Genomic DNA, 25,575 nt, shown 5'->3' with positions numbered 1-25,575 from the left:
AAAAAAAAATTATGCTCCAGAACCAGAAGAAAACAGCTGTTAGGAAAGGTCAGAGGATATCTTATACAATGAGAATCTGACTATGAGGTCAAAAGTGTGATATTCTATAATTCTGTGTGAATAATGAAATCTTAAGTCTTAGTAAGTTCTGTTGCTTTAAGTGCACTATGAATAAAAAGAAAAAACTGTGAAGTAAAGATACCGTTAAAACATATAGCAGAACAAATGTAAACAACAATTTCTTCTTGCAGTTTACTGCTCTGAGAATCTTTAAAATATAAGAATACTACACTTATTTTACCTTCAGTTTCAGACTTTGTACCTCCTCCAGATTCTCCAAATGGATTTGTACGCCTGAAAAGTATTTTAAAAAATTATGATCCAGTGGTCAGTCACCATGAGCCACAGGGAAGCAATCTCAATCACTGAACCCAGAGTTAAAAACTAAAAGTCAGGAAACCTTGTACACACATTTTTAAAAGCTCAAAAATACCCCTTCCTGTTAAGAACACTACTGATGACCAACTTACTTGTGACGAAGGCCCCTGCCCTCACACTAATAGGCTGAACTCAAAGTTGCTATATTTCAGAAAATGTAGACAGATAGGATGTTTAGTCACAGACATACAAAAATCAACATCAAAATAAACCATGTTGCAAAAGTTCCTGAATTTAAATAAACTAGGACAGAGAAATGGCTGATTTACCTTCAACTTTAGTTACATGAGAAAAATGCCAGAAATTTCCTTGGATTGTGGGGGAAAAAAAAAAAACCAAAAACCTGTTATGTCCTCTAAGTACATGATGCAAATTAACTACAATAATTTGAACATTCTCTAGTATTAGACCTGATTTCTCAAGGCACACGTAACAGAATGCAAGAACAGCTAACCAGAGATGGAAGCAACTTCCTTCCTAAGTGTGCTGGGCTCATGACACACCCACAATAAAGGAAGAAAAGTACAATCCAAAGTGGGATTTACAAGCAAACAGAGAGCTGAGTGGTTCTAAGATAACACTGGCTTTCAGATAACACGAAATTGATCTCCCTAATATGTGTCTGACCTATTATATCAAATGCTAAGTATATTCCTATGAGCAAATGTAAATTATTCTTTCTTTGCCTCAGTCATGTATACCCAAATTACTACATTATTAATTTATTAAGTGTCCAACCTACTTAATGATTTGCCTTAAGCCATATTTCCCTCATCCATAACCAAAGACAAATTTTAACTACTTTGACAAGGTTTTATCATTACATAAATAAAGATAATTCATTAATAATTCACAGCATGACAATGTCTCAGTACCTTGCTGGAGATTTCTTATTCTAACACAAGATAACATTTTCCAATAAACCTATGGCACATATATATTACTCTCATACATTAAAATATTGTCATGATATCAACTTTATTGTCACAGGACTGTCACCTTTCTTCTGTAATTTTAAGAGTAAATACCTTAGAAGTAGGTCTGATAAACTATTCAGAATTGAGTATTTCTAAAACTAAATTATCTGAACTCATTTAACTGAGGCAAAAACAGAGAAAAGCCTTCATGATTCTTCTTCAACTATCAAAATTCTGTTAGGTAATTACAGAAAGAAAAACATAGCTGATGCACAAGATATGTGAGAGATGGCTCTCAACTGCAGAAATGGACTCATAAGCCTTACAGCTTTACAGACCTATCACCCACCTGCCTCCCTGGCCAGAGGCTTTTGCCTGGCCAGACTGATCTTCACACACAGGAGAAATGATGTCAAACTGTATTGGGGTATCTGGGGCAACAAGAGAATCTAGAGAGAGGGCAGCCAAATTTGTGGACTCAGATCCTAAGGATCCTGAACTGCTGGTTCGAGCTGTGGGTGGCCGAGATTGTCTAAGCAGAGAAGAAAACAAGAAGGCATTACATTTAGTTTTCTCTTGGACATTAAACACTGAAACCATGAGGAAAAAAGTATAATTTTATAAAGCGATGACAACAAATTTTAATAAGTACAATCCCAAATCACAGCTACTTTATCAAAAGATTTCCTTCCAATTACTAAATTCAGAAACATAAATCACGTTAACCTAGGGATGAACACTAAGGAAATTTGGAATCCTTATTATTTAGTGCTCTTGCTGGTGAATTCACCAATTTGAAAATACATTTTGTAGAACTATTTTGTACTAATGTAGCTAGCACTGCTAAAATCCAAGTGTCTGCTGACACTGTCAGCAGCCCACACAGCCCTCTGAGTAACCCACGGTCTGGGAGCTCACCCCGCCGGCCTCAGGCTCTCGTGCCTCTGCTGGAAGGACGGGGAAGGGGTGACAGCTTCCAGGGCTGACTGATTTACTCGGGCAGCGATTTCCTGTTTTTGTAAAAAAGGACTAGTTAGTAAAGCAAGAAAACCAACAGTTTAAATATAACTCTGAATTCTCAGAGTGGTCTTGACTTAAATTGTAAACTTAAATTGTACTTTTGTAAAAGTTACTAAAGTAGTTCCACATTTTCTAGCCTTAGTATTAAGATATATGTATGATTAACTTCACAACATTATAACTTAAGTTTCCTCTTACTTCCTATAAATCTAAGGGAAAAACCTGATTTTTTTTCTATTAATATACATAATAGGAAATATTGTTTTTTCTTTAAATTTTTAACTCCCAGACTTTTTAAGATTAAGGTTTGTATTGCTAGCACCTAGTACAGTGCCTAGCATATGTGCACTCAAACTTGCTAAGTATAGAAATTTAAAAGGAGTAAGAAATAATCACAAAATATTAAGTATATGACTATGATGCTGAAGTTTACATAATTTTACAGAATGTATTTATGCTCAGAAATATCTGTGTATTTACTGATAAAGTTAATATGGATATTTTCAGGATAGATTTGAAAAAAGTTTCCATAAGAAATATTTTAAAACTTATTAAATAATTTAAAACTTATTTAAAACATGAGCTAAATAAAACAGTATGTACACTAGAAAAAATAATCACAAAACATTTTTGCACTTGTGTCTTATAGTTAGGCAAAAATATGAACACACTATCACAAAGTTATTAAATATTTCTTCTCTCATAAATAATTCTGGATAAGTTCAAAAATACTAAAACTTTGACTTCTGATAAAAGTACAGTAAGTCTGAATTATTCAAATCCAAACTCTGTATTCCCTTTGTAGTCCCTAGTTAATAATTTCCTTGTTAATAAACAAATCATCTAATTTGCATTTTAATTTTTTGTTGTTTCCAAGTGACATAACAGAAAGAAAAATCTAGATTGGCAAGAGATCAAGTTAGTAAAAGCAAAAGACTCCTCTACAGTTAGCACTGATTTTCTTAAATTCATAAGATCATTATAAAACATTCAGGAGCAAGTTAAAAGATTACAGAACTTGAGAAAATGTAATAAAAGTCATATAAGCCACCAAATTACTAAATTTTGCTAGATCTGGATACCATAAAATAAAAATATTACCTCTGGGTTTTCACTTAAATATATTTGTTTAGATATGTTATTTATTGTACAGATCCACTGCCAAGAGGAAAAAACAGAAAAATATGATTAGTATTTTTTTCTACAGAGCTTCCCTTCTAAAAGAGAGCATTCAATATTTAACTAACATAGAAGTTTTAGTAGAAGTAACATATAATCTTTCTTATAAGATACCTTCCTATATACAAAAGCATATATATGTATAATACTTGAAGGTATAACAGAACACTGAAGAGATTTGTTATTTTTAAATCCCATATTTATTTCATTAAAAATATAGCCATCATATTAAATTATAATTTAGTAGTCTGTAATTATCTTTTTAATATCACATCCTCCTCCAATCCCAACCAAATAAAACAGTCTGGACTCAGATATCATGATTAATACCAATGTAAAAAAAGTTAAGAGCTAAATATATTCCTTGTGAATATATTTTACATACTTCCCACTCAGGTTTATAAATAACACAGAAAACACTCGCCCCACATCCTCTGCTTCACTCTCAAGGATTCTGGTACCTGAGGAGCCTCATAAAACTAACCTAATATTTATTCTGTTTGGTAAAAACCCTGCAAAGAGCAGACATATATTTGTATTCCTCAGGGATCAAAAGCAGGCTTTAATACCTACTCTTTTCTATAAGAAGTAAATAAAAGTTGATCTCTATGTAATTTCCAACATTGTCTTCTACCAAGACAATTATGTAATACCAGATAAAATGGCTCAGAATCAACTAAAGAGTATATTTTCATTGACGATTTCTCAAGACACAGTTTTTCAACTGTCAGTTCTTAGTAGTAACTTACCTTCCATATTTGGTGTACTACAAGTAAAAGTGGAGCCAAAAACAAAAGAGTCACAAGGAAGAATAAACACTCCCAGATTTTTGTTTTTCTTTCTTTCATTTCCCCAAGGTTTTAAGCCTTAGTTGCTTACTGCCATGCTACATCTGCTGCTACTATGTTCTTAATGCAGCAAATACTGTCTCAGAGGGTTGGTAAGAGAAGGGAATAAACTAACTCTAGCCTCATGATACTAACAGCCTGCCAGGGAGCAGCAGTCACAAGGCTATTTCTGAATCTGAGCTTCTAAAAGGACAGCAAACAATGATCTCTAAGGTTTCTCCTTATAGGTCCACTTACAAAATTCCACGTGAAACTTAAGAATGTTGCTTGAGGGACAATTGACCTTTATGAAAAAACCAGGATTTCCCAAATTTCTAAAATGAACACATCAACATGTCCTGTCATCAGAAAAATTGCTTAAGGTGGTGCTAAAGAAATCAAATATGAATAGATAAAATTTTACCTCTTCATGGTCTTTTTTACTCTCTGCTTGCAAAATTGAAGACCTGAAAAGAAAAAAAAAACCAAGAAAGTCTTACATTCAACTTTTTCTGAAGTACTTTTAACATGAATGAGAAATTTTTACCTTTAAAGATACACATAAAACCAATCAGTATCAACAAACAAAACACTACAGAAAACATGTAACCAAGGAGACTAACTACCAGAGGTATCAGACTTAGATTTTAACAGCTCTTCACTTTGTCTATCTATGCCAAGAGGTACCAAAAAAGAAATGTGCTGGTTTTCAGCAGGCAGAGTACAGAAAAGGGACACCGACACTAAGACAACGCATTTCAACTTTCTGACACTCACCACATATATTTCAAATACAAGTCAGTAGTCTTAATAGAAAACACTCATTTTACTTCTTTATTTACTATTTTTCCTTGAATATTATTAAGTAAAACTTTTCAATATATTAATCACTAACATAAGGAGATACAGAGTTTCTACAGAGGTTTATATTTTCTTCTTTTTTTTTGGAGGATAATTGCTTTACAATATTGTGTTGGCCTCCGCCATATATCAACGTGAATTAGCCTCAGGCGTACACATGTCCCCTCCCTCCTGAACCTCTCTCATCTCCCACCACCCCATCCCACCCCTCTAGACTGCACAGAGCACTGGGGTGAGCTCCCTGTGTCACAAACTCCTACTGGCTATCTACTTGACATGTGGTCATGTATATGTTTCCATGCTATTCTCTCAATTCATGCCACCCTCTCCTTCCCCCACTGCATCCACACGCCTGTTCTCTGTGTTGCGTTGCCATTGCTGCCCTGCAGGTTCACCAGTACCATCCTTCTATATTCCACATGCATGCGTTAATATACAGTATTTGTCTTTCTCTTTCTGGCTTACTTCACTCTGTATTATAGGTGCTAGGTTCATCTATAGAGGTTAATATTTTAAGAGTTAGGAAAAAAATTGTTTTTGCTAACTTTGCATCACACTGGGAATATGAAATGGGAAATCATGTTAAGCATTAGCAGAAAACTGAAAATATAAAAACATAAATACATCCAGTAACATTAACAGTTAGGTTATTTGGACAAAGGAACAGAGGGACTCCCAACATCTAGTGTCATAGTGGCATACTGTAACTGACATCCATTATGTGTTTACAGAAGGACTATGAAATAAACATTCAGTACTTTCTCAACTATTTAAAAAATGTACTTAGAACAAAATACAAAAACTGTAAGGCAATAACCAAGAAGTTAATTGTTGCTTATGGTTAGTGAGGTTTTTTCATACTCCCTTTTATATTTTTTTTTACTCCCTTTTATGTTTTTTCTGAGCTTCTCAAAAATTTGTTTTAAAAGCTATTTTATGGGAGTCTTGTTTAATGCAAAGGTAACAGAAGTTTTAAAAATGGCATATAACCATAAATGGCCTAAATAATTAATATAATCAGAAATGTATGATTAACATTTTGAAATATTATTAATAGTACCTACTACACATGGGCACATTACATATGTTAGATTTCTAGTCTTCATAACAATTTATAAAATAGAAATGAAGACCCTCCCACCTCCCATTTTACAAGTAGAAAAATGAAGCTTAGAGAGGTTAGATAACTTGTCTAAGACTACAAAGTAGCTGGTGGATTCAGAATTCAAACTTTCTGACCCCATGTTGAAACTCCTCATACTAACTTGTGCTGACTTCCCTACACCTGGACTTTCAGTAACCAGTCTCTTAACATGAAATCACACGTCTTTACAACATAAACTTGCTTTGACAGCCTCAAAATATTAAGACATCATTTATGCAAGTCAAAAAGGAAAATTCAACTAATTTCTACAAAATTAAAAAGGAAATAATCCTAATACATAACAATTCTAAAAGATCTACACACTGTCCAAATGCAAAGGAATTATCCCCCATTTCAGTAGTTTAAGCTATGACAGTTTTTTTTAATAGTAGAGAAACATACTAACTTTTTGCCATCAAAAGAAGTGATCTGAAAACAGTACCGCCTGTCTTCACAGTCCACAGCCATCACTGAGCAGTTGTCTATGTCCATGGCCAGGCCTCCTGCTACGTCCCCACGGGCCTGACTCATCAGGTTTCCACCCTGCGTGAAGTAAAACTGTCTGTCCCAGGAAGATGACACCAAGCCTGTTTTACTAAATGAAGAAAGTACATTTATTCTTTAATAACAACACACCTAAAATCTCATCATAAGCCAGACACAAGATAAAGCCCATCACAAAGACTTTGCAGGCAAAAAGGCACCAAGGTGCCTAAAAAACATAAACATCAGTTTTTCAGTCATAAATTCACATATGCTGACCCCCTTATGTGAGTGAGCATGTATATATTTCCAAAACAAGATTGGAAATGATCAAATTGTAGCTATCATAATGATGCTCCATAAAATATAGTTCAACATTCAAGGGAATAAATTCAAAACAAAAGAATTTATTTTACTTTGCGAGTTAACTTCCTTTATCCTTTCTTCAGGTAAAATCTAACATTTGACTTGATGGTGTGATTACATATATTTTAAATTATGATAATGATTATCGTAACAGTCACTTGTTATGCCATTTATTTAAACTCTAATTGGTTTCAGTGTTTAAAATAATTCTAAATCATTTGGTAAAAATCTAAATAGAATTTTACTTCTGAAAATTACTCATGTACCTCATCTGTCAAAAAGTTGGACATAAATACTAACTGTGGTATTAGTAAAAATATTCTATATTTAGTAAAATCAAAACAATTTGGAGATATCAACTGTATAGTATATTGACTTGCTCTTGCCTTAATTGATACACATTATATGAAAATAACAATAGTTTTCTTACTTCCTAGCATTAAGGTATCCAGCCTTTCGGGTTAAGTTTCGATGAACAGGAAATTTTGTGGGGTCTGGGTCAGGCAGGTATAAGGGGTCACTGGCTACTTCCAAGTCCTCTATTGTCTGCTGCATGGTCTCTACATCACTGTCCATTTCCCTGCGAACACTAACACAGAGAACAGATTATTTACTACCAACCACAACAAAGGACACCTCACCTATCTCATTTCTCTGTATATTTGTTCTGTATGTTTTCCTAAAGAACTGCAGTAGCATGGCTGGTTAAAGTAGCATGCTATAAAGCAGCTTTACGTTTTGAAACTTTAGATATTTTGAAAACAATACCAAATTCCAAAACTAATGAATCCACACCAAATGACTCACTTTGGAGGAATTTTCAAACTGCTCTGTCCTATACCTTTAAACAGTAATCATTTTCATCTCTTTCCATATCACAGATTAACCACATGACTGCTCAGATTTTGAAGCTGATTAGAACTGCTTTCTCTCTCTAATCTTTCATGGCTTCGGAAGCAAGATTTATTTAATAATCTCCCATCCATACTCTGTAATTTAGATAATTGTGAAGATAATTCACTTATGGATAATTACTATTAGGTGCCTGTTATATTCAGACACAAAACCTAGTTTCAAATCAATAAAAATACCATCCGATTTGACACTGTTATGAAATTCAGAGTTCAAATGCTATGGAAAAGATGGTGAGAAAACCAAGAAGCATCCACAAGCCACTCAAGAAACACTCCCATGGCAGGGAAAACAGCCCATCTGAAATTAAGTGCTAAATATGTTTAGATTATGGTATTTAGCGGTTAGCTTATTCTCTTAACTTCATTTTCAGTTTTAAGGAAGAAAATACTTACTTCTGTACACTTGTTCCAATATTAGTTAAGAATTCTTCCAGTTGGTCATTGAGATTTTCAGAACCCATCTTAAAGAAACTTATCTGGGGCAAGAGGGTGTGGAAGTGGGAGGGTTAACAACAAACACACACACACACACACAAAATACTTAGAGTGAATCATATACACAATTGCCAAGATACATAGTTAAGTAAAAAAGGGTTATTCCCATTTGTGTAAAAATAGGTTGTAGTTTACAATGATTTTTACTGAGCATCGAGTCACTGAAGAAACTACACTTAAATTTCACCATGCATCCTCTTATACAGTAACACATACATATGGTAAGTAAGTTTTTAAAATTAGAAAAGATATTTTAAAACATTTCAAGTAAGTCATATAGATAAACTATTTTATGTTTACTACAAAGATACATTTTATATCAGAGGAATAATAAGCACTCATTTTCAAAGGAATATTCAAATTTCATAAACTCCTCCTTTTAGGGCACTGCCATTTTTTCTTATGTTACTCAAACTTAATTTTCTGATGTACAACTCTTGGAATACTCTGGAGTTTATCCATTAATTTTAACTCAGGAGGTATGCAGGGAACATGAGACAAACTCAAGCATGTCCATTCTCTTTCAGATTTATTATAAAACAAGAGTGAGTGGAAGCTTGAGCAATAGGAGCATCTCCGGAGTTCCCTTAGCTTTCTGTTCCCTGTCCTCAACTGAGACGGACACGGTCTAAATCTAAGGTAGGTGTGTTTCATTTACCTTAAAATATCTGAAATCTTCATTTGCAAGGAAAACCCTTCTCCCTAACTTCCTTAAGACAGCACACTGACGACATTTTAAAAAATGCTTTAAAAACAGACAAAAGTGAGTATTTTGACCTTAGTTTGTAATATCTTTACATTTAACATAAAAATCAAACTTTAAAAAAAGTTCTTAGGACAGTTACAAACCAAAACACAGTACAGTATTCACCTGAGCTTGCATATACCCAAGTAGAGGTTCTAACAATGCTATTTTCTTTTTGTACTGAAGAGTATTTAACGCACAAAAATAATGCATCATGGTCTGGTGTTGTTTTTTTCTGGAAGTGTAGACATCTTCTGTTACTTCATACTTCACCTTTGAGTGAAAAAATTAAAAATACAATTATTTATAAAAATACAATTATTTATTTGATTTTAAGTTACCTTTAGTAGTGGCCAAGGGGAAGAGACTATCCAAGGAAAAAAGTGCATTGCCCACAATTGTACATAGCTTTCTTATTTTCTGAGATAAAAATCCTGAAGAATATTGGATAAGATAGTTTTCCTGTTTTACTACCAACCACTTTCTTTTTAAAATGCACATTAAAAGCAGAATTCTGCAAATAACTGAGAATGGTATAGTGACTGAACTAAAGCCTGGAGGAAAAGCAAACAACAGTCTGGTTTTAGCTTAGCCATTAATCTTTGACCTTTCTGAGTTCACAGCATACCATTCTCTCCCTACTGCGCCTCTTTTCTTATATTTGTTTTCCTTCGCCCACACTTAAACCATGTCTCTTGTACTCAGATGATAAATACTCATTGAGCACCTGTTACATAATACATTCTGTCTCTTCTCTTTTCCTGCTTTCCTTAGAATACCAAATCAAGTACCAAGAATATTCCAATGCACCAATGACTCCCCAGTTTTTATATCCTGCCCCTCATTCGCCCAGTTGTTAGAGGAAGCAGATCTCCAGGGGGGTTCTTTGTGTGTGTGTGTGTGTGTGTGTGTGTGTGTGTGTGTGTGTGTGTGTGCTGAAAACGTACACAACTGAAGACAGTATCCTCCCTATAAAACTTGCTCCTCTACTTAGTTCTTTTAATTTTTCCTGGATCCATCCATCATCCAAGAATTTTAGGACTCATTTTTTATTCCTCTTCCTACCTTAAGTCTTGTCAATTCTACTTACAAAGTATCTTTGAAAAGTATTCCTTCCTCTCCACTTTCAATCGCAACCTTATCTGAGGTTCTTCTAATACCTCTGCAAACTATTCCAGTACCTTTTCTTTGGATTCCCTCTAGCTTTGTCCCCTTCATATTTCCATTAGTATTTTAATTCTGTTAACACAATTGCCTGCTGTTATTCATTTGCTTAAAATCCTTTGGTGGCTGCCTACCCTCGATAACACATATTTCAGTCATTAGCATAGGAACCTGGCCCCAAATGACTACTTTCTTTCTGTTTAGTCATACCTCCTCCCGATACATCCTGTGCTCCAGATGCACTGAAATGATTACCTTTCCATTATTATAATTATTGCAAGAAATAATAATAATTGCTAAAAGCCAGGTGATCTATATGTATTCTCTTTCATCTTCACCACTACTGAGTTTTTTGAGAGGGAAATTAACTAACCAGTGTATGACCTCAGGCAAATAAGCCACAGAGCTGAGATTAGTGCCCAAGCAGTGTGACTCCAGAGCCAGTGCTCTTAACTTTTACACTCTCCAGACTCTACCATGTGCTTCTGCAGAGGCTGTTTTTCTTCTAGAAATGCCCTCTCCCCTAATCCCAAACCACTGGTATCTGCTCCTCTTCAGTGCAAATGGCACCTCCTAAAAGCATAACCTTTCCCAAGTTACCAATCAGAAGATACGCTGCCCTGTCTGTGCTCTCCCAGCATTTTGTTAAGACTTCTTTACTGCACTTAACTCCGTGTTAATCCCTGTATTCTGGCAGCTGCTCTTGCCGTATGCCTTCATACAGGAAGCCTTTAATAAATGTGGATTATCCACTCATTGAAGACAGAAGTGGAACCTATTCACATTGTTTCCCCCACAGTCACCATTATGTAGTAGGTGCTCAACAAATTTTTCAAGTAAATTAGTGGAAATATTTTTTAAAAATTACCTGTAACAGCCAGAGGCAATGTAAAATAAAATTCATCCTCAGAGTCTTTAATTACCTTTTTGTGTCAAAATAACAAATGAATGTAGCTCTTAAAATGTGTATATTTTATTAATATCTGCACAAAATTGAGTAGTCAAAGAAAGCAAGCCTGTGTGCTGATTCTGGGAGAGAATACCCCCTTTCTGTGTCACAGCGGCTGCTTCACTGTCCATCATACCCAACCGTGGATCCCCACAAGTGGTCACTGTGCCCCTACCAGCAGATGCAGGCAAGGCTGCAGATACAATTCCCCGGCACAGAGGCTACCTCCCTCACAAATATCTGGTGGAGGCCCACATCTATCCATCCATCCATCCATCCACACAGAACACATATATTCACTGTAAAGGAGGAGGGCCTCGTGGCAGAATTTCATTCAGTTGAGTATGGAACAGTTCAACGTTTCCACCACAGTATCTCAGAACCCACTTTTGAGTACACATATTTAACAAAACAAATGCAATGTGATCAAAATACAAAGAGAAAGGGGATGATGTTATACCTGGGCATCAATTACACTTTTGGAATAGTTATGTTTACTTATTAAATTCTATCAACAGAAAAATATTTTGTTTAAAAAGACAACTAATAATTCTCTGATAATTAACAGTTAACAGAAAGGCTCTAAAGTAACTGCAGGAAAGAATAAACTAAGAGTAATACAGCAAAATGCACTAAGTTACTGCTGGCAAACTGCATTTTTAAACTGGAAAAGTAGACCATCTCATGAAACAGTTGTTAACTGCGATGTGTTGTTGTTGTTTAGTTACTAAGTTGTGTCTAACTCTTTGTGACCCCATGGTCTGTAGCCCACCAGGCTCCTCTGTCCATGGGATTTCCCAGGCAAGAATAACAGAGTGGGTTGCCATTTCCTTCTCCGGAGAATCTTCCTGACCCAGGGATTGAACCCACGTCTCCTGCGTTGGCACACAGGTTCTTAACCACTGAGCAGCCAGGGAAGCCCATTAACTGTGATACTGAAGGATTAATATGTACCAAACCTTGTCATTTTCTCTTTTTTTGGACAATCTGCTATATCTGTTAATTGCAGCATCATGATCTGGAAAACAGAAATGACTATTAACAACAATGCAATAATACTTTGCAAAACTTATAAGTGCTTTAATGGGTTTCACGTGTGCATCTTTCAACAGATATACTGAAGCAAAATAAGAATTCTCTACTATGTGATCAATGAACCCTTACGTTCCTCACAGCCACACAGAAACACCCTAAAGTGTGTTTCTATTTATTAAATTGGTAAAAACATTTAATTTCAAGGACACAGTAGTCTACTAAGAGTTTTTTTAAAGTATTTTTAGTACAAAAACAGCAAATGCTCACTAAAGAAAATTTGAAATATACAGGAAAATAAGGAAGGAAAAATATATACCACCTTCTTAGGTATCATGAAGGTAACAAACCACAAGATTTAACTTCCTTTGAAATTTTTCTTCTAGGACAAACAGTGCAACTTAAATAACAACAGATTTAAATAATATTCACTTAAGTTTTTAATTAGGTTCATTTCTTTTTGATTATTACATAAAATCTAGCTACAGGTTTATGTTGATAAGGAAGTGCATCATTTGGATCACTGCAAGAAATAACTGTACAAAGTAATCAGAGCTTACCATTACTGGCAATCTGAAACACTTCCTTTAATGTCAATATTTCTGGAAAAGTTCAAGAATAATTTAAGTTTAGCATATTTCTGAACTATCTTAAATTATGTTTAGAAATTTAAGCTATAATTAAAACTCCAAGTAATATTTCAAACTTCAACATTTAAAGTGAAAAAGTTACTGTGTTTCAACTAGCCCTAGGGAACATTTACTTTCATTAGCAATTGTTACACCACCAGAAATTGTACTTGCCACAAATTATAATATGACAGAAAAATAAATTTTAAAACTACTTCAAATTCTCAAATATACAAATATCCTGATTTAGTACCAGAATCCAACTTACTGATCTTCTGATATTGACTCTAATAAGTTCAAATGCTGAATGAGAAACATTTTATTGACAAGATTTTGACATTCAGTCCCCTTAGACTGAGAAAAGAGGTCTTGTTTCTTGACCTTGGAAAAGATTATTCTTGAAGATTACCAAGACATTTTAATTCCATCTCTAAAATACATCTTTATTCCATGTATCATTAAATACTTTATCATCACTGATACATTAGCTCAATATTTTTATTCTATCTGCATATTGTATAGGTAAGTCTGTATGACTGTCTGAGATTGTAAATTGTAAGAAAGCAAAGTTAAGTCTATAAAGCTCTCGTTTTATCACCTGATAATACTAAATGGGGGGGGGGGAACCCACCACAAGCTACTGAGACATGAAGTGTTAGAGGGGCCAGCCCCCATACGTCCCATCACTCCAACCCACCCACACAGCTCATCTCCTATGCCCCTGTCCCAGCTAAGGCCTTGGTCACACCTCACTGCACTCTCACAACTTCCAGGTCCATTCTCCTAGCACCCTCCAAAAACAGAATAGGTCCACTTCTTAAAGACATCCATTGTCTTCTCTTTACTTATAAGCTCAAGTTCAACATCTTTACCATGATCTAATCTATTTCTAGAGGTGTCTCCCACCATGCCTCAACACATCCAACACTGCAGCCACACTGAATTTCTCAAAGCAAGCCATATATTTCTACAACCCATAACTTTATGCTTTCTGGTCCCTCTAATAAAACAAGACTCTCTTCTCTTGGCAAATTCTTCTTCATTGTTCAATGTTCATGTTACATCTGTGGTGAAGCCTTCCTGATACCCTACTCTGAGCCAGCCTTCACAGCACCATGCTCATCCCAGATTACAAGAGACAGAGTACCATAATTATGTTTACCCATCTCTTTCTCTGAGCTTTTTCAAGGGAAGTGGCATCTTACTCATATCAGTACTCCTCAGTATATAGCTTAACATCTAGCAGGAGCCCCTATAAATGTTTAACAACTGAAGTAAAAGTGACACTTGCTACAGTCAGAAATGGTTAAGGTGTACAGTAATACACATTTTATAAGCAATGATCTTCTGACAGCTAATGAAAGTAAACATAAGCTTTAGTTCAATACCTTTCAGATCTCTTTCTTTAAACTGGGTAATGGGGAACATCATGGCATCAGCAAGCTGTGTTGAAAGTACCGCATGACAAGAGCTAAGCTGGTAAAAGAAAGATCAAAAACCCAAATAACTAAAAAGAGACAATCAACCAGCATTATGGAAATTACACAAAATCTAGTAAGAAGGTGTTGATACAAGGACTTCTATGGCATCCAGCAGTTTAGAGTCTGCGCTTCCACTACAGGGGTCACAGATTTGATCCCTGGTTGGGGAACTAAGATCCCACTTGCCCTGTAGTGGAAGTGCAGTTTAAAAAAAAAAAAAAAAGATGTTCATAACATGTACATAAAAAGGGAACACTAATATCACATAATTTTGTGATAGTCAAAAATATTCCATTAAAAACTCTCAGAAGAAAGCATGTGATAACCTTGGATTTAGCAATGACACAAAAGCACAAGCAACCAAAGAAAACAGAAACTGGACTTCATCAGAATTGACTTTCATGCATCAAAGGATATGGTCAAGAACACAGAAAAACAACCCACAGAATAGCAGCAAATATTTACCAGTCACGTATCTGATAGGGGACATGTATTCTTTAGAATGAGGAACTCCTAAACATAGTACTAAAACACAACCCAATTAAAAAACAGGCAGGGAATTCCCTGGCAGTCCTGTGATCAGTTAACAGCTTAACTCTTCTCTCCCTGCCTACATCAAACAACACAATGAAAGGCTGAATGTTACATGAGAGTCAAGAGAGCACAATTATACATTTATTCCTTGAAAACAATTTGCTTTAATCAGACATATATAGTGTTATTTTTATAAGACAGTCACCAAGATTTGGAAACAAGGTCCTTCTTTAAATAGTAATCTTTTATAATTGAGATTTACTCATAAAAATCATAATAAAAGTTCCCAATAAAAGCTAAACAACTTGAGTAACTTAATTATAAGATCACTTATCCAAGCAAAATAAAGTAAGTATTTACCTCATCTATAACTTTTGAAAATTGCTGCAAAGTAGAACTCATAACTTCATCATCACCTCCCAGTGGAAAACGCTGAAAAGTGAGAAACAGAGATGAAGTAAAGGTCCAGTGCTCTGTCTTTTGTGACTGGCACTGTAATTTTCATTTTTAAATAACTTCAGAAAACTTCACAAATTTTGAATAAGCTCTAAAAACATCATTTTTATAAAATAGTGTAATTCATAGAATTAGTACACATTAATTAAAATGTCTGCTAAGTAACCAATCAACATGATATATAGGAATGCACACCACACTAGGAATTCAGAGATTTAAAATTAGCTCCAGTTCCTCTGCTAGCCAGCTGTGTAACCTTGAGCAAGCCTCAGTTTCTTCATTTGAAAAAAGAAGCAAATCAGATAACCTCTGTCTCTAACATAAAGTCATTAAAATTAGACATAAGTGCATAATGGAATTTCAATGGCGTATCAAAATTACCTTCTATGAGTTCTAAAGTGCTTAGGATTACTGAAAAGAAATTCTGTTTATCTATATAGATAATGTATCACTACACATTTTAAATCATATTTTTAAAACTTTCATATACAGTACCTGTTTTTCATATTCTTTTAAAAGTTTTGAAGTCAGGTGTGTTGCCGCACTTAATTCATTCTGGAAAACATGAACATTCAAATTAACACAACAGTACAGATAAAGAAAGAAGTTTTAATTGAAGATACCTATGCCACTTTTATTCATCACTTAAATACTGTACAACATGTTCTCTTAAATCACTGGAAAGGGAACTACAACTAAAGCACTTTAAAGGGAGACTCAAACCATGAAATAGATACCATCAAGGAATTTAGCAGTATTTCAGACGTGTGCTTTTTCTTTTCGGCTAATAAAAACTAATAGTTAAAGCTAGAAGTAAGCTATATATAATGTTATTTTGCAAAATCTTAAGATAGTCTACAGTGTTGACTGATTATCCCTGTTCTCTACATGCTGATACTAGACCATGAAGCATTTAATAACATACAACCAAAATGTGGTCGACCTAGTCATGTAGTACAGCAACACAGCCATAGGAAGGTAATACTTTTTTTTAAAGACTTTTTTCAGTGATGAGTATAATGACAAATGTAATTTTTCTTTTACACATTAATCTGTGTAGTCAGAAATCAAATTCTTGAGAGACCTATCACTAAGAAAAATAAATAGCTATCACAGTAACTTTAAAGTACCTAATGAACATTTGAGTTCAGAAAGAAGAGAAATTAAGGAGAAAAAAAAAAGAAACTGGTGCTCTTAATTAATCCCAAGGAGAGTTTATCATAGGACCCAGGTTGCTGTTAAAGCTTATAATTAAGGTGCATAAACACAGCCTCAAATCTTTTGTCTGTTCAACTAAAAAATCTAGTTGCCTTCTTTTAAAATTCATCTTCTGATACCTGGGAGTTATATCTAATCTTTATTACCTTCTAACTAGATAGAGGCTAGCTACTTGCAAGCCCTCTGCTCAAAAAGGGTAAGTATCCCGTAAGATTAAAAACATGATTAGAGAAAATACTAGTGACAATATGGGGTTTTCAGTCAAATCTTAGGCAAAGATCACTATCAATGAGTTTTGCTAAGAAAGTCCTTACTGTGTTTGGGGAAGAGGAGCAGATGCTTCATCACTTTTGTAGTGCTACAAACTATACACCAGTAATGGAAATGTGAGCTCTGTAACACAAAATACTGAATCTTCATTCATCTATTCAACAAATGTTTATTACTCTGCAACAGAGACAGGGCTAAACACCACTAAATAACAGACATACTATTTCTGTCTCCATGGACTTAAAGATTCATTTTATAAATGCACTGAGTCAGCCTTTAGTTCTTTACCTGTGCATCATAAATCCGATGCATAGCCTGATACAACTGGTTCATATAGTTGGAAATAGCTGTGGCATCTTCTTCAAATACACCCAGTAAAGACCTTGTCTGTATAAAATAAAAACAGTAAGTTTATGTTAACCATTATATAAATCAAGTGGAAATCTTTTTTTTTTTCCCCCTAAAGGAAGGAAAAAATCATAGGATACTAGAACTCTTAACAGTTCTGAGTTTTAATCTATTTTCTCTCTTTTGATAGAAATGCCAAGATGTCGGAGTTCTTTATTCTCAATTTCACTTCATTAAAACAGACAGATTTTCCAACTATGTCACAAAACCTTAGAAAGAACCACAAAGGTATATTTTTATGAATTAGAAAGTTTGCAATTAAGACTAAATCTACAGACTCAGATAAGACTAAATTAACAGTACTGCATGTATAAATATTTTAAATATCTCTTCTCAGGATAATTTAGTATGATTATTTCTCTTTTTCCAGTCTCTTCTAGTTGTATTGATATCAAACCCCTCCCCACTGCAATCCAAAATCACACCACAATGCCCCTTTCCATCCCCAACATGGCCTATAAAATGCTAACAGGATTTTTTCTGAGTGCAGACTTTGGGGTTCCTTTTTCTTCTTCTTTATACATTTCTATAGTGTTAGGCTTTTTGTTGTTGTTGCACAATGAGCATGGGCATGTAAAAATTACCTGCACTTTCAGAGTAAAAACTTGTCAGTCAGTAAATGTTAAGACTGTTAGATATAAGGAAACAGCATATTAAGGCAAACTATGATCACCTTTTTATATCCCATAGGCAGGCAAAGAATTAAATTTCAACAATTATTGAGATAATTACAGCTTAAAATCTAAAAAGCAACTTTGTACTTTTATTGTCAGTCAGTTCAGTGGCTCAGTCAAGTTCAACTCCTTGCGACCCCATGGACTGGGGCACACCAGGCTTTCCTGTCTATCACCAACTTCCGGAACTTGCCCAAACTCATGTCCATGGAGTTGGTGATACCATCCAACCATCTGATCCTCTGTCATCCCCTTCTCCTCCTGCCTTCAATCTTTCCCAGCATCAGGGTCTACTTTTATTGTACAATTAGTTAATTTACACCTTAGCCTTAGAAATTGGTTTTTAAAAATCAACGTTTTCTTAGCTTCCTATTTTCAGAAGCAGCAGCTAAGTCACTATGATTGAAGAAAAAAAAAAAAGCAGCACAAAATTCTGCCAGTATATGAATCCAGCTTATCTCAGTCCGGTACTTCCCAATGCCCCCGAGATTTAAAAATGAAAAAAATTTATACGATCTGAAAAGAAACCAAAGTATGCTTCAGAGACTTAAGTCTGACAGAATTTTTTTTTTTTTTTTTTTAGCTCTAGTGCCCTACTCCCATTCCCCAAGTGCTATTTTAAGATGTAAAAAAGAAAATGTCATGAAATCTTGTTTAGGTAATTCCATTCCTAAGAAAAATCTGCCACTTAGGTTTTTCTTTTTATCTTCAAAAAATGATCATTCTAATTCAAGGAATAAAACATTATGCAAAAACATGTAGTAAACTTAAAAGGATGTTCTCAGCCTCAAACAGTGTTGAAATAGCTTCCCTGTGTTTTTAAGTTCATAATATCAAGTTCAAAATTGTATAATGACTGTTTAAAGTTAGTAGCTTACACAAATGCAATCAATATGGTACCATTTCATAGAATCCATGATGACATCCACTATGAGCTGCACCAGTTTTATGGTGGCTCAGACAGTAAAGTATCTGCCTGCAATGCAGGAGACCCAGGTTCGATCCCTAGGTTGGGAAGATCCCCTGAAGTAGGAAATGGCAACCCACTCCAGTATTCTTGCCTGGAGAACACCATGGACAGAGGAGCCTGATGGGCCCCAGTCCATGCGGTGGACATGATTGAGCAACTGAGCATGCACGTATAACAAACAAAATAATGCTGGCAATTAAGCTATGAATTCAGATTTTCTTATGTTTTGAAGTTTTTACTTTATATTCATGGGAACAGATCTTTGGCAGAATTTTATATATAACTCTCACATAAACACAAAAAAAGAAAACACAAGTTGCCTAAATTAATACAGCTCTAAAATTTCAACTTATTTATTTTTTTGGCTGCACCATGCTGCATGTTTCTTTCCCTGACCAGGAACTGAACCTGTGCTCCCTGCATTGGAAGTACAGAGTCTTAACCACTGGACCACCAGGAAAGTCCCTGTAATTTCAACTCTTGTATTTTTTTGACATAAGAGTCATCACTAAAAAAAAAAAAAAAAAGAGTCATCACTAGCCATGTTTTCACATCCAGTATTATTCTGTACCACAAGCAGGTGACAAATATTTCTTAGAAGCGCTCCACTTTTATCTTCAGTATTTTCTTCCAAACTATTGATATCCAGTCAGCAAGTTTTGATGGCAACACTTGCTTCATTTTACCAACTGTCAAAGAAATATTTTCAGACAAAAAACAAGACTGATAATCCTTCAAGTGGTCGTTAAATTGATTTGTTGGCTCAACATTGAAAAGTTGCACTTGGTCAGCCATGTGACTAGGAGAAATAACCAAGTGTGTACATTTGCAGGCAATTACAAGTAAAACAACATCAAGTATAAGAGGCATCTCAATATAAGAGATATAAAAATGTGAATTTTAAAAAGTACGCCTCATATTTTATGAGTATTTCACATTATGCCAAAGAGAAAAGCCTCCATTTGAGACTGAAGTTTGTCTTCCCAGTTCTGGCTTGGATGAATCATGGATATTTATCTACACATCAAATCAATTATTTTTCAAAGATCATCTCTGTTCTTACTGAGACTTCCCTGGTGGCTCAGGCGGTAAAGCGTCTGTCTATAATGTGGGAGACCTGGGTTGGATCCCTGGGTGGGGAAGATCGCCTGGAGAAGGAAATGGCAACCCACTCTAGTATTCTTGCCCGGAAAATCCCATGGACAGAGAAGCCTGGTAGGCTACAGAACATGGGGTCACAAAGAGTCGGACATGACTGAGAGACTTCACTTCACTTCTGTTCTTACTAAACAGAAAGTTTCTCACTTAAAAACAATATATAAACATGGATAAGGTATCTAGTATAGGCTTCAGATTTCCTATTTCAACAAATGATATCTTTTGCAGAATAGTACAGTTTGAGCAAGATAAAACCTAAAAATGTTTTTGTTCAATTATCTGGATTTGGACTTGCAAACATACCTCTGTTTTAATACCTAGTTACTGTAAAGTAAAACTAAAAAGAGGGGCTTCCCAGGTGGTGCTAGTGGTAAAGAACCCACCTGCCAATGCAAGAGACATAAGAGACCAAGGTTTGATCCCTGGGTTGGGAAGAACCCCAAGGTGGCAGCCCACTCTAGAATTCTTGCCTGAAGAATCCATGCACAGAGAAGCCTGGCAGGCTACAGTCCATAGGGTCGCAAAGAGTTGGAGATGACTAAACCAACTTGGTGCACACAACAAAACTAAAAATAACTGTAATTCAGGGTAGTCTTTCACAACTTCCAAGTTCTATTTTATATAGCAGTTCGCAGGCCACGTTTGATTAGGATTAAATAATCTAATAAATACATCTATATCAGGAGCTTTTAAAGTTTTCCTCCTTTCTGTTATCAACTTCTTAGACTATATGCTAGATAAATCCTGTACAATGACATTGTACAGGAGACAGGGATCAACACCACCCCCAAGAAAAAGAAATGCAAAAAAGCAAAATGGCTCTCTGAGGAGGCCTTACAAATAGCTGTGAAAAGAAGAGAGGTGAAAAGCAAGGGAGAAAAGGAAAGATATACCCATGTGAATGCAGAGTTCCAAAGAATAGCAAGGAGAGATAAGAAGGCCTTCCTCCGTGACCAATGCAAAGAAATAGAGGAAAACAATAGAATGGGAAAGACTAAAGTACTCTTCAAGAAAATTAGAGATACCAAGAGAACATTTCATGCAAAGATGGGCTCAATAAAGGACAGAAATGCGATGGACCTAACAGAAGCAGAAGATACTAAGAAGTGGTAGCAAGAATACACAGAACTGTACAAAAAAGATCTTCACGTCCCAGATAATCATGATGGTTTGATCACTTACCTAGAGCCAGACATCCTGGAATGTGAAGTTAAGTGGGCCTTAGGAAGCATCATTATGAACGGATCTAGTGGAGGTCATGGAATTCCAGGTGAGCTATTTCAAATCCTAAAAGATGATGCTGCTAAAGTGCTGCACTCTTTATGCCAGCAAATTTGGAAAACTCAGCAGTGACCACAGGATTGGAAAAGGGCAGTTTTCATTCCAGTACCAAAGAAAGGCAATGCCAAAGAATGCTCAAACTACTGAACAATTGCACTCATCTCACACGCTACCAAAGTAATGCTCAAAATTCTCCAAGCCAGGCTTCAACAATACATGAACCGTGAACTTCCAGATGTTCAAGCTGGTTTTAGAAAAGGCAGAGGAACTACAGATCAAATTGCCAACATCTGCTGGATCATCAAAAAAGCAAGAGAGTTCCAGAAAAACATCTATTTCTGCTTTACTGACTATGCCAAAGCCTTTGACTGTGTGGATCACAATAAACTGTGGAAAATTCTTTAAGAGATGGGAATACCAGACCACTTGTCCTGCCTCTTGAGAAACCTGTATACAGGTTAGGAAGCAAGTTAGAACTGGACATGGAACAACAGACTGGTTCCAAATTGGGAAAGGAGTACATCAAGGCTGTATATTGTCACCCTACTTATTTAACTTATATGCAGAGTATATCATGAGAAACACTGGGCTAGATGAAGCACAAGCTGGAATCAAGATTGTTGGGAGAAATATCCATAACCTCAGATATGCAGATGACACCACCCTTATGGCAGAAATCGAAGAAGAACTAAAGAGCCTCTTGATGAAAGTGAAAGAAGAGAGTGAAAAAGTTGGCTTAAAGCTCAACATTCAGAAAACTAAGATCATGGCATCCGGTCCCATCACTTCATGGCAAATAGATGGGGAAACAGTGGAAAACTTTCTTTTTTGGGCTCCAAAATCACTGCAGATGGTGACTGCTGCCATGACAGTAAAAGACGCTTACTCCTTGGAAGGAAAGTTATGACCAACCTAGACAGTATATTAAAAAAGCAGAGACATTACTTGACGTCTAGTCAAGGCTATGGTTTCTCCAGTGGTCATGTATGGATGTGAGAGTTGAACTATAAAGAAAGCTGAGCGCCGAAGAATTGATGCTTTTGAACTGTGGTGTTGGAGAAGACTCTTGAGAGTCCCCTTGGACTGCAAGGAGATCCAGCCAGTCCATCCTAAAGGAGATCAGTCCTGGGTGTTCATTGGAAGGACTGATGTTGAAGCTGAAACTCCAATACTTTGGCCACCTGATGCGACAAGCTGACTCATTTGAAAAGACCCTGATGCTAAGAAAGATTGAAGGCGGGAGGAGAAGGGGACGTCAGAAGATGAGATGGTTGGATGGCATCACTGACTCAATAGACATGAGCTTGAGTAAACTCCGGGAGTTGGCGATGGACAGGGAGGCCTGGCATGCTGTAGTCCCTGGGGTCGCAAAGAGTTCAACATGACTGAGGGACTGAACTGAACTGAACTGATGTTAGATAAACAGTCCAGATAAGAACAAAAATTTACGTCCCAAAGCATTAATCTCGGCTCTCTATATAAAACTACAAAAGTCCAACAACAGGACAACCATATTAAGTCAGTCAAGGAAACACGCAACCTTTGAGTTGTTTATTCAGTATGTAATAATGTGTGAAGATACTTAAGTTATGATATGTAGTTAAAGCCAAATAAAAATCATTATGCACAATATAATCTCAATCACATTAAAAGGTGTAAGAGAAAGAAAAAAACCTACAAAAAAGAAAGCAAACTATTAACAGAGTTTGCTGCTGAATACTAGACAGGTAACTGTGCTTTCCGTAACTTTAATTTTTCTGAAGCAAACAACTATTATTTTTATAATCAAGTACAAAGATTAAAACTTTCACTATCTATAACAGGTGAAATTTAGAGAGTTAAGTGACTTGCCATAAAGTAGAAGGTACCAACTGGCAGTAAAGATTAAAACCCTTATATCCTAAATCCCAAATCCAGGGCTTTCATTCTTGCCACAAGTTTTCCCCTAGAATTGCTTCCCAATGTCTTCCCTTTCTAAATCCCAGTTGTCCCAATTAACTTTCCCACATAAATATTAACTAGTTCAGATTTATTACTTCTAGAAATTGAAAGACTATCAATGTGGCTATTCCATTAAAAATTAATACTAATATGGCACATGCTTGTAAAAAACAGAAAAACAAAACAAAACAAAACTAATGCTCAAGTTGTAAACTTACTGTGTGAAAAACTCAAGAAATTAGATAAGTTAATAGATTATACCCTCCTCGTAAGTCATGGCTAAGGGCACTGTGTAACCCATTCTGAGCAGTCTTTATGAGCAGCTGTAAAAGCAAGGCCAGGTAAGAGAAGAAAGGTAAGGCAGCCTGTTGAGTCTTATAAAAAAAATAAAATGACAAAGTGTACCTGACCAATACATCCCAGAAAATTTTTGCTAAACATCTGAAACAAATGTAGCTTATAACTTTATACTACAGAAGTCATTAAATATGTGAACTGGCTATTATTCTGGCAGTCAAAATAAGCCAAGAAGTCGGTCTCTCTTTGTGTCAGTATAGGCTGATAAGAGTACATTACCAGCAGGGATCAGGCCTGTGAAGATAACTTTCAGCGTGAAAAAAAACCCAATCAATTCTACAATCAGAGCCCAACTCCAACTAGGCAGTCAAAACTGGCACCATATCCATGGCAGACAAGACATACAGGAAAGTGGGATCTAGCCTCTCCCTCCTGTTCTTCTGGAGTCATATTAAACCATCAAGACACATGAAATATGTGTAACTGTAGTTCTAAATGAACATTTCAGAAAACTATCTTCATTCTAAGTGGTAGCCCAACAGCAACATCGTCTCGAATCCCTTATTGTGTAAGAAGACAGGCCTAGGGATGAAGTTTCTCAGCCCAAGTTCCAGCCCCCACCAGCATGTTTTTCTTAACATAGCTGATTTCATTCTTCAGTACTGAAAACATAAGTCCCTGTTACGTCTTCCTGTCTTAAGAGACTATCTTAAGCTACAGCAACCACCCCAGCATCATCCCCAATGCACAAAACACGGGGCTTTTATTTTGATGAGTTTACTAGAGCCAAGTCTGCAACCCGGGCGCAGCAGTCGTGGAGCCGCAAAGGCGCCGTCCACCTCTCGGCGTGCAACGCCCGAGTGACAGCGGTTGCACTCAGGGTCACGACACTCGGCCCGGAGGCTCTGGGATCTGTGACGGGCTTCGCCGAGGGCTTTCCGCACGAGCTAATCAACAGACTTTCAGTATTTCCCCCACCAAAATTGTCCATGTCCTTTCCTAGCCTGGTCAGAAATCATTGAGTCTACAGGGTCTTTTCTCCTCCTGCATTTCCTCCGAAGAGGTTTTCGAAAAGAAAATTCCAGGATCTGGATTTATCACCTCACATCACAGCAATTAAAAAGCATCTTTTGTCAAATACAAGGGAGCCCCGCGCGCGTAGCGACCGCCGGGCCCACCAGCCACGGCGGCGGCGGTTCGGTCGCCGCCCGCCGACTCCCAGACCCCGAGCGCGGCTTTCGGCCCAGCGACACAGGCCCACGCGGGCCTCGGGAGGGCGGCCCGGCCTCGGCAGCTCCGGGCGCCGCCCGCGACCGGCAGGGATACTGGGGGGCGGCGCCCACCTGGGCCAGGGCGGGCACCTGCGGCCGCGGCCGCGCCAGGCCTGGAATCGGCCAGCCCCGCTCCTTCCCTCGCCTCCCGCCGCCTAACCTGTGGGCTGTCCTCCAGCGTCTCTTCGATGGGCAGCTTGTCGATCCCCGGCATCGTGGCAAACGGAGGGCGGTGGCAAGAGACGAGGCGGCCGCCCACAGCTCCCCGCACCCGCCCGCCTGCAGCAGCTGACCCCGACCCGCCCTCTCTCGCTGGCTCCACCGCCCTCGCCGGGGGCCGAGCGGCCGCGCGATCGCGCGGGAAATCCCGCCCCGCCGGCCTGCCTGCTCCGCCTCTCTGCGCGCTCATTGGCTCGCGACGACGCCCGTCAGCGCAGCGGGGCTGGCCCGGAG

At 36.8% G+C, this 25,575-nt stretch overlaps 1 protein-coding gene across 2 annotated transcripts in view; it reads right to left on the bottom strand.

Moving 5' to 3' along the window:
- APPL1 (adaptor protein, phosphotyrosine interacting with PH domain and leucine zipper 1) overlaps window positions 1–25,451 on the bottom strand; it is a 32,648-nt gene extending 7,197 nt beyond the window's left edge. For both annotated transcript variants that reach the window (XM_043442375.1, XM_043442376.1), the window contains exons 1-16: window positions 25,283–25,451; window positions 17,411–17,509; window positions 16,130–16,189; window positions 15,539–15,610; window positions 14,552–14,639; window positions 13,095–13,136; window positions 12,462–12,520; window positions 9,516–9,662; window positions 8,543–8,625; window positions 7,666–7,824; window positions 6,793–6,981; window positions 4,806–4,848; window positions 3,477–3,533; window positions 2,274–2,365; window positions 1,705–1,887; window positions 302–354 (exon numbers count right to left, since the gene is read on the bottom strand). In XM_043442375.1, coding sequence (XP_043298310.1) covers window positions 302–354; window positions 1,705–1,887; window positions 2,274–2,365; window positions 3,477–3,533; window positions 4,806–4,848; window positions 6,793–6,981; window positions 7,666–7,824; window positions 8,543–8,625; window positions 9,516–9,662; window positions 12,462–12,520; window positions 13,095–13,136; window positions 14,552–14,639; window positions 15,539–15,610; window positions 16,130–16,189; window positions 17,411–17,509; window positions 25,283–25,336 — 1,480 coding nt within the window. In that variant the 5' untranslated portion in view covers window positions 25,337–25,451. The remainder of the gene's footprint in view (window positions 1–301; window positions 355–1,704; window positions 1,888–2,273; window positions 2,366–3,476; window positions 3,534–4,805; window positions 4,849–6,792; window positions 6,982–7,665; window positions 7,825–8,542; window positions 8,626–9,515; window positions 9,663–12,461; window positions 12,521–13,094; window positions 13,137–14,551; window positions 14,640–15,538; window positions 15,611–16,129; window positions 16,190–17,410; window positions 17,510–25,282) is intronic.
- Between the last annotated feature and the right edge of the window lie 124 nt (window positions 25,452–25,575).

This window comes from Cervus canadensis, chromosome 22, assembly GCF_019320065.1.
Source record: "Cervus canadensis isolate Bull #8, Minnesota chromosome 22, ASM1932006v1, whole genome shotgun sequence".
Lineage (NCBI taxonomy): Eukaryota > Metazoa > Chordata > Mammalia > Artiodactyla > Cervidae > Cervus > Cervus canadensis.
This window is presented reverse-complemented; position numbering and strand designations above follow the sequence as displayed.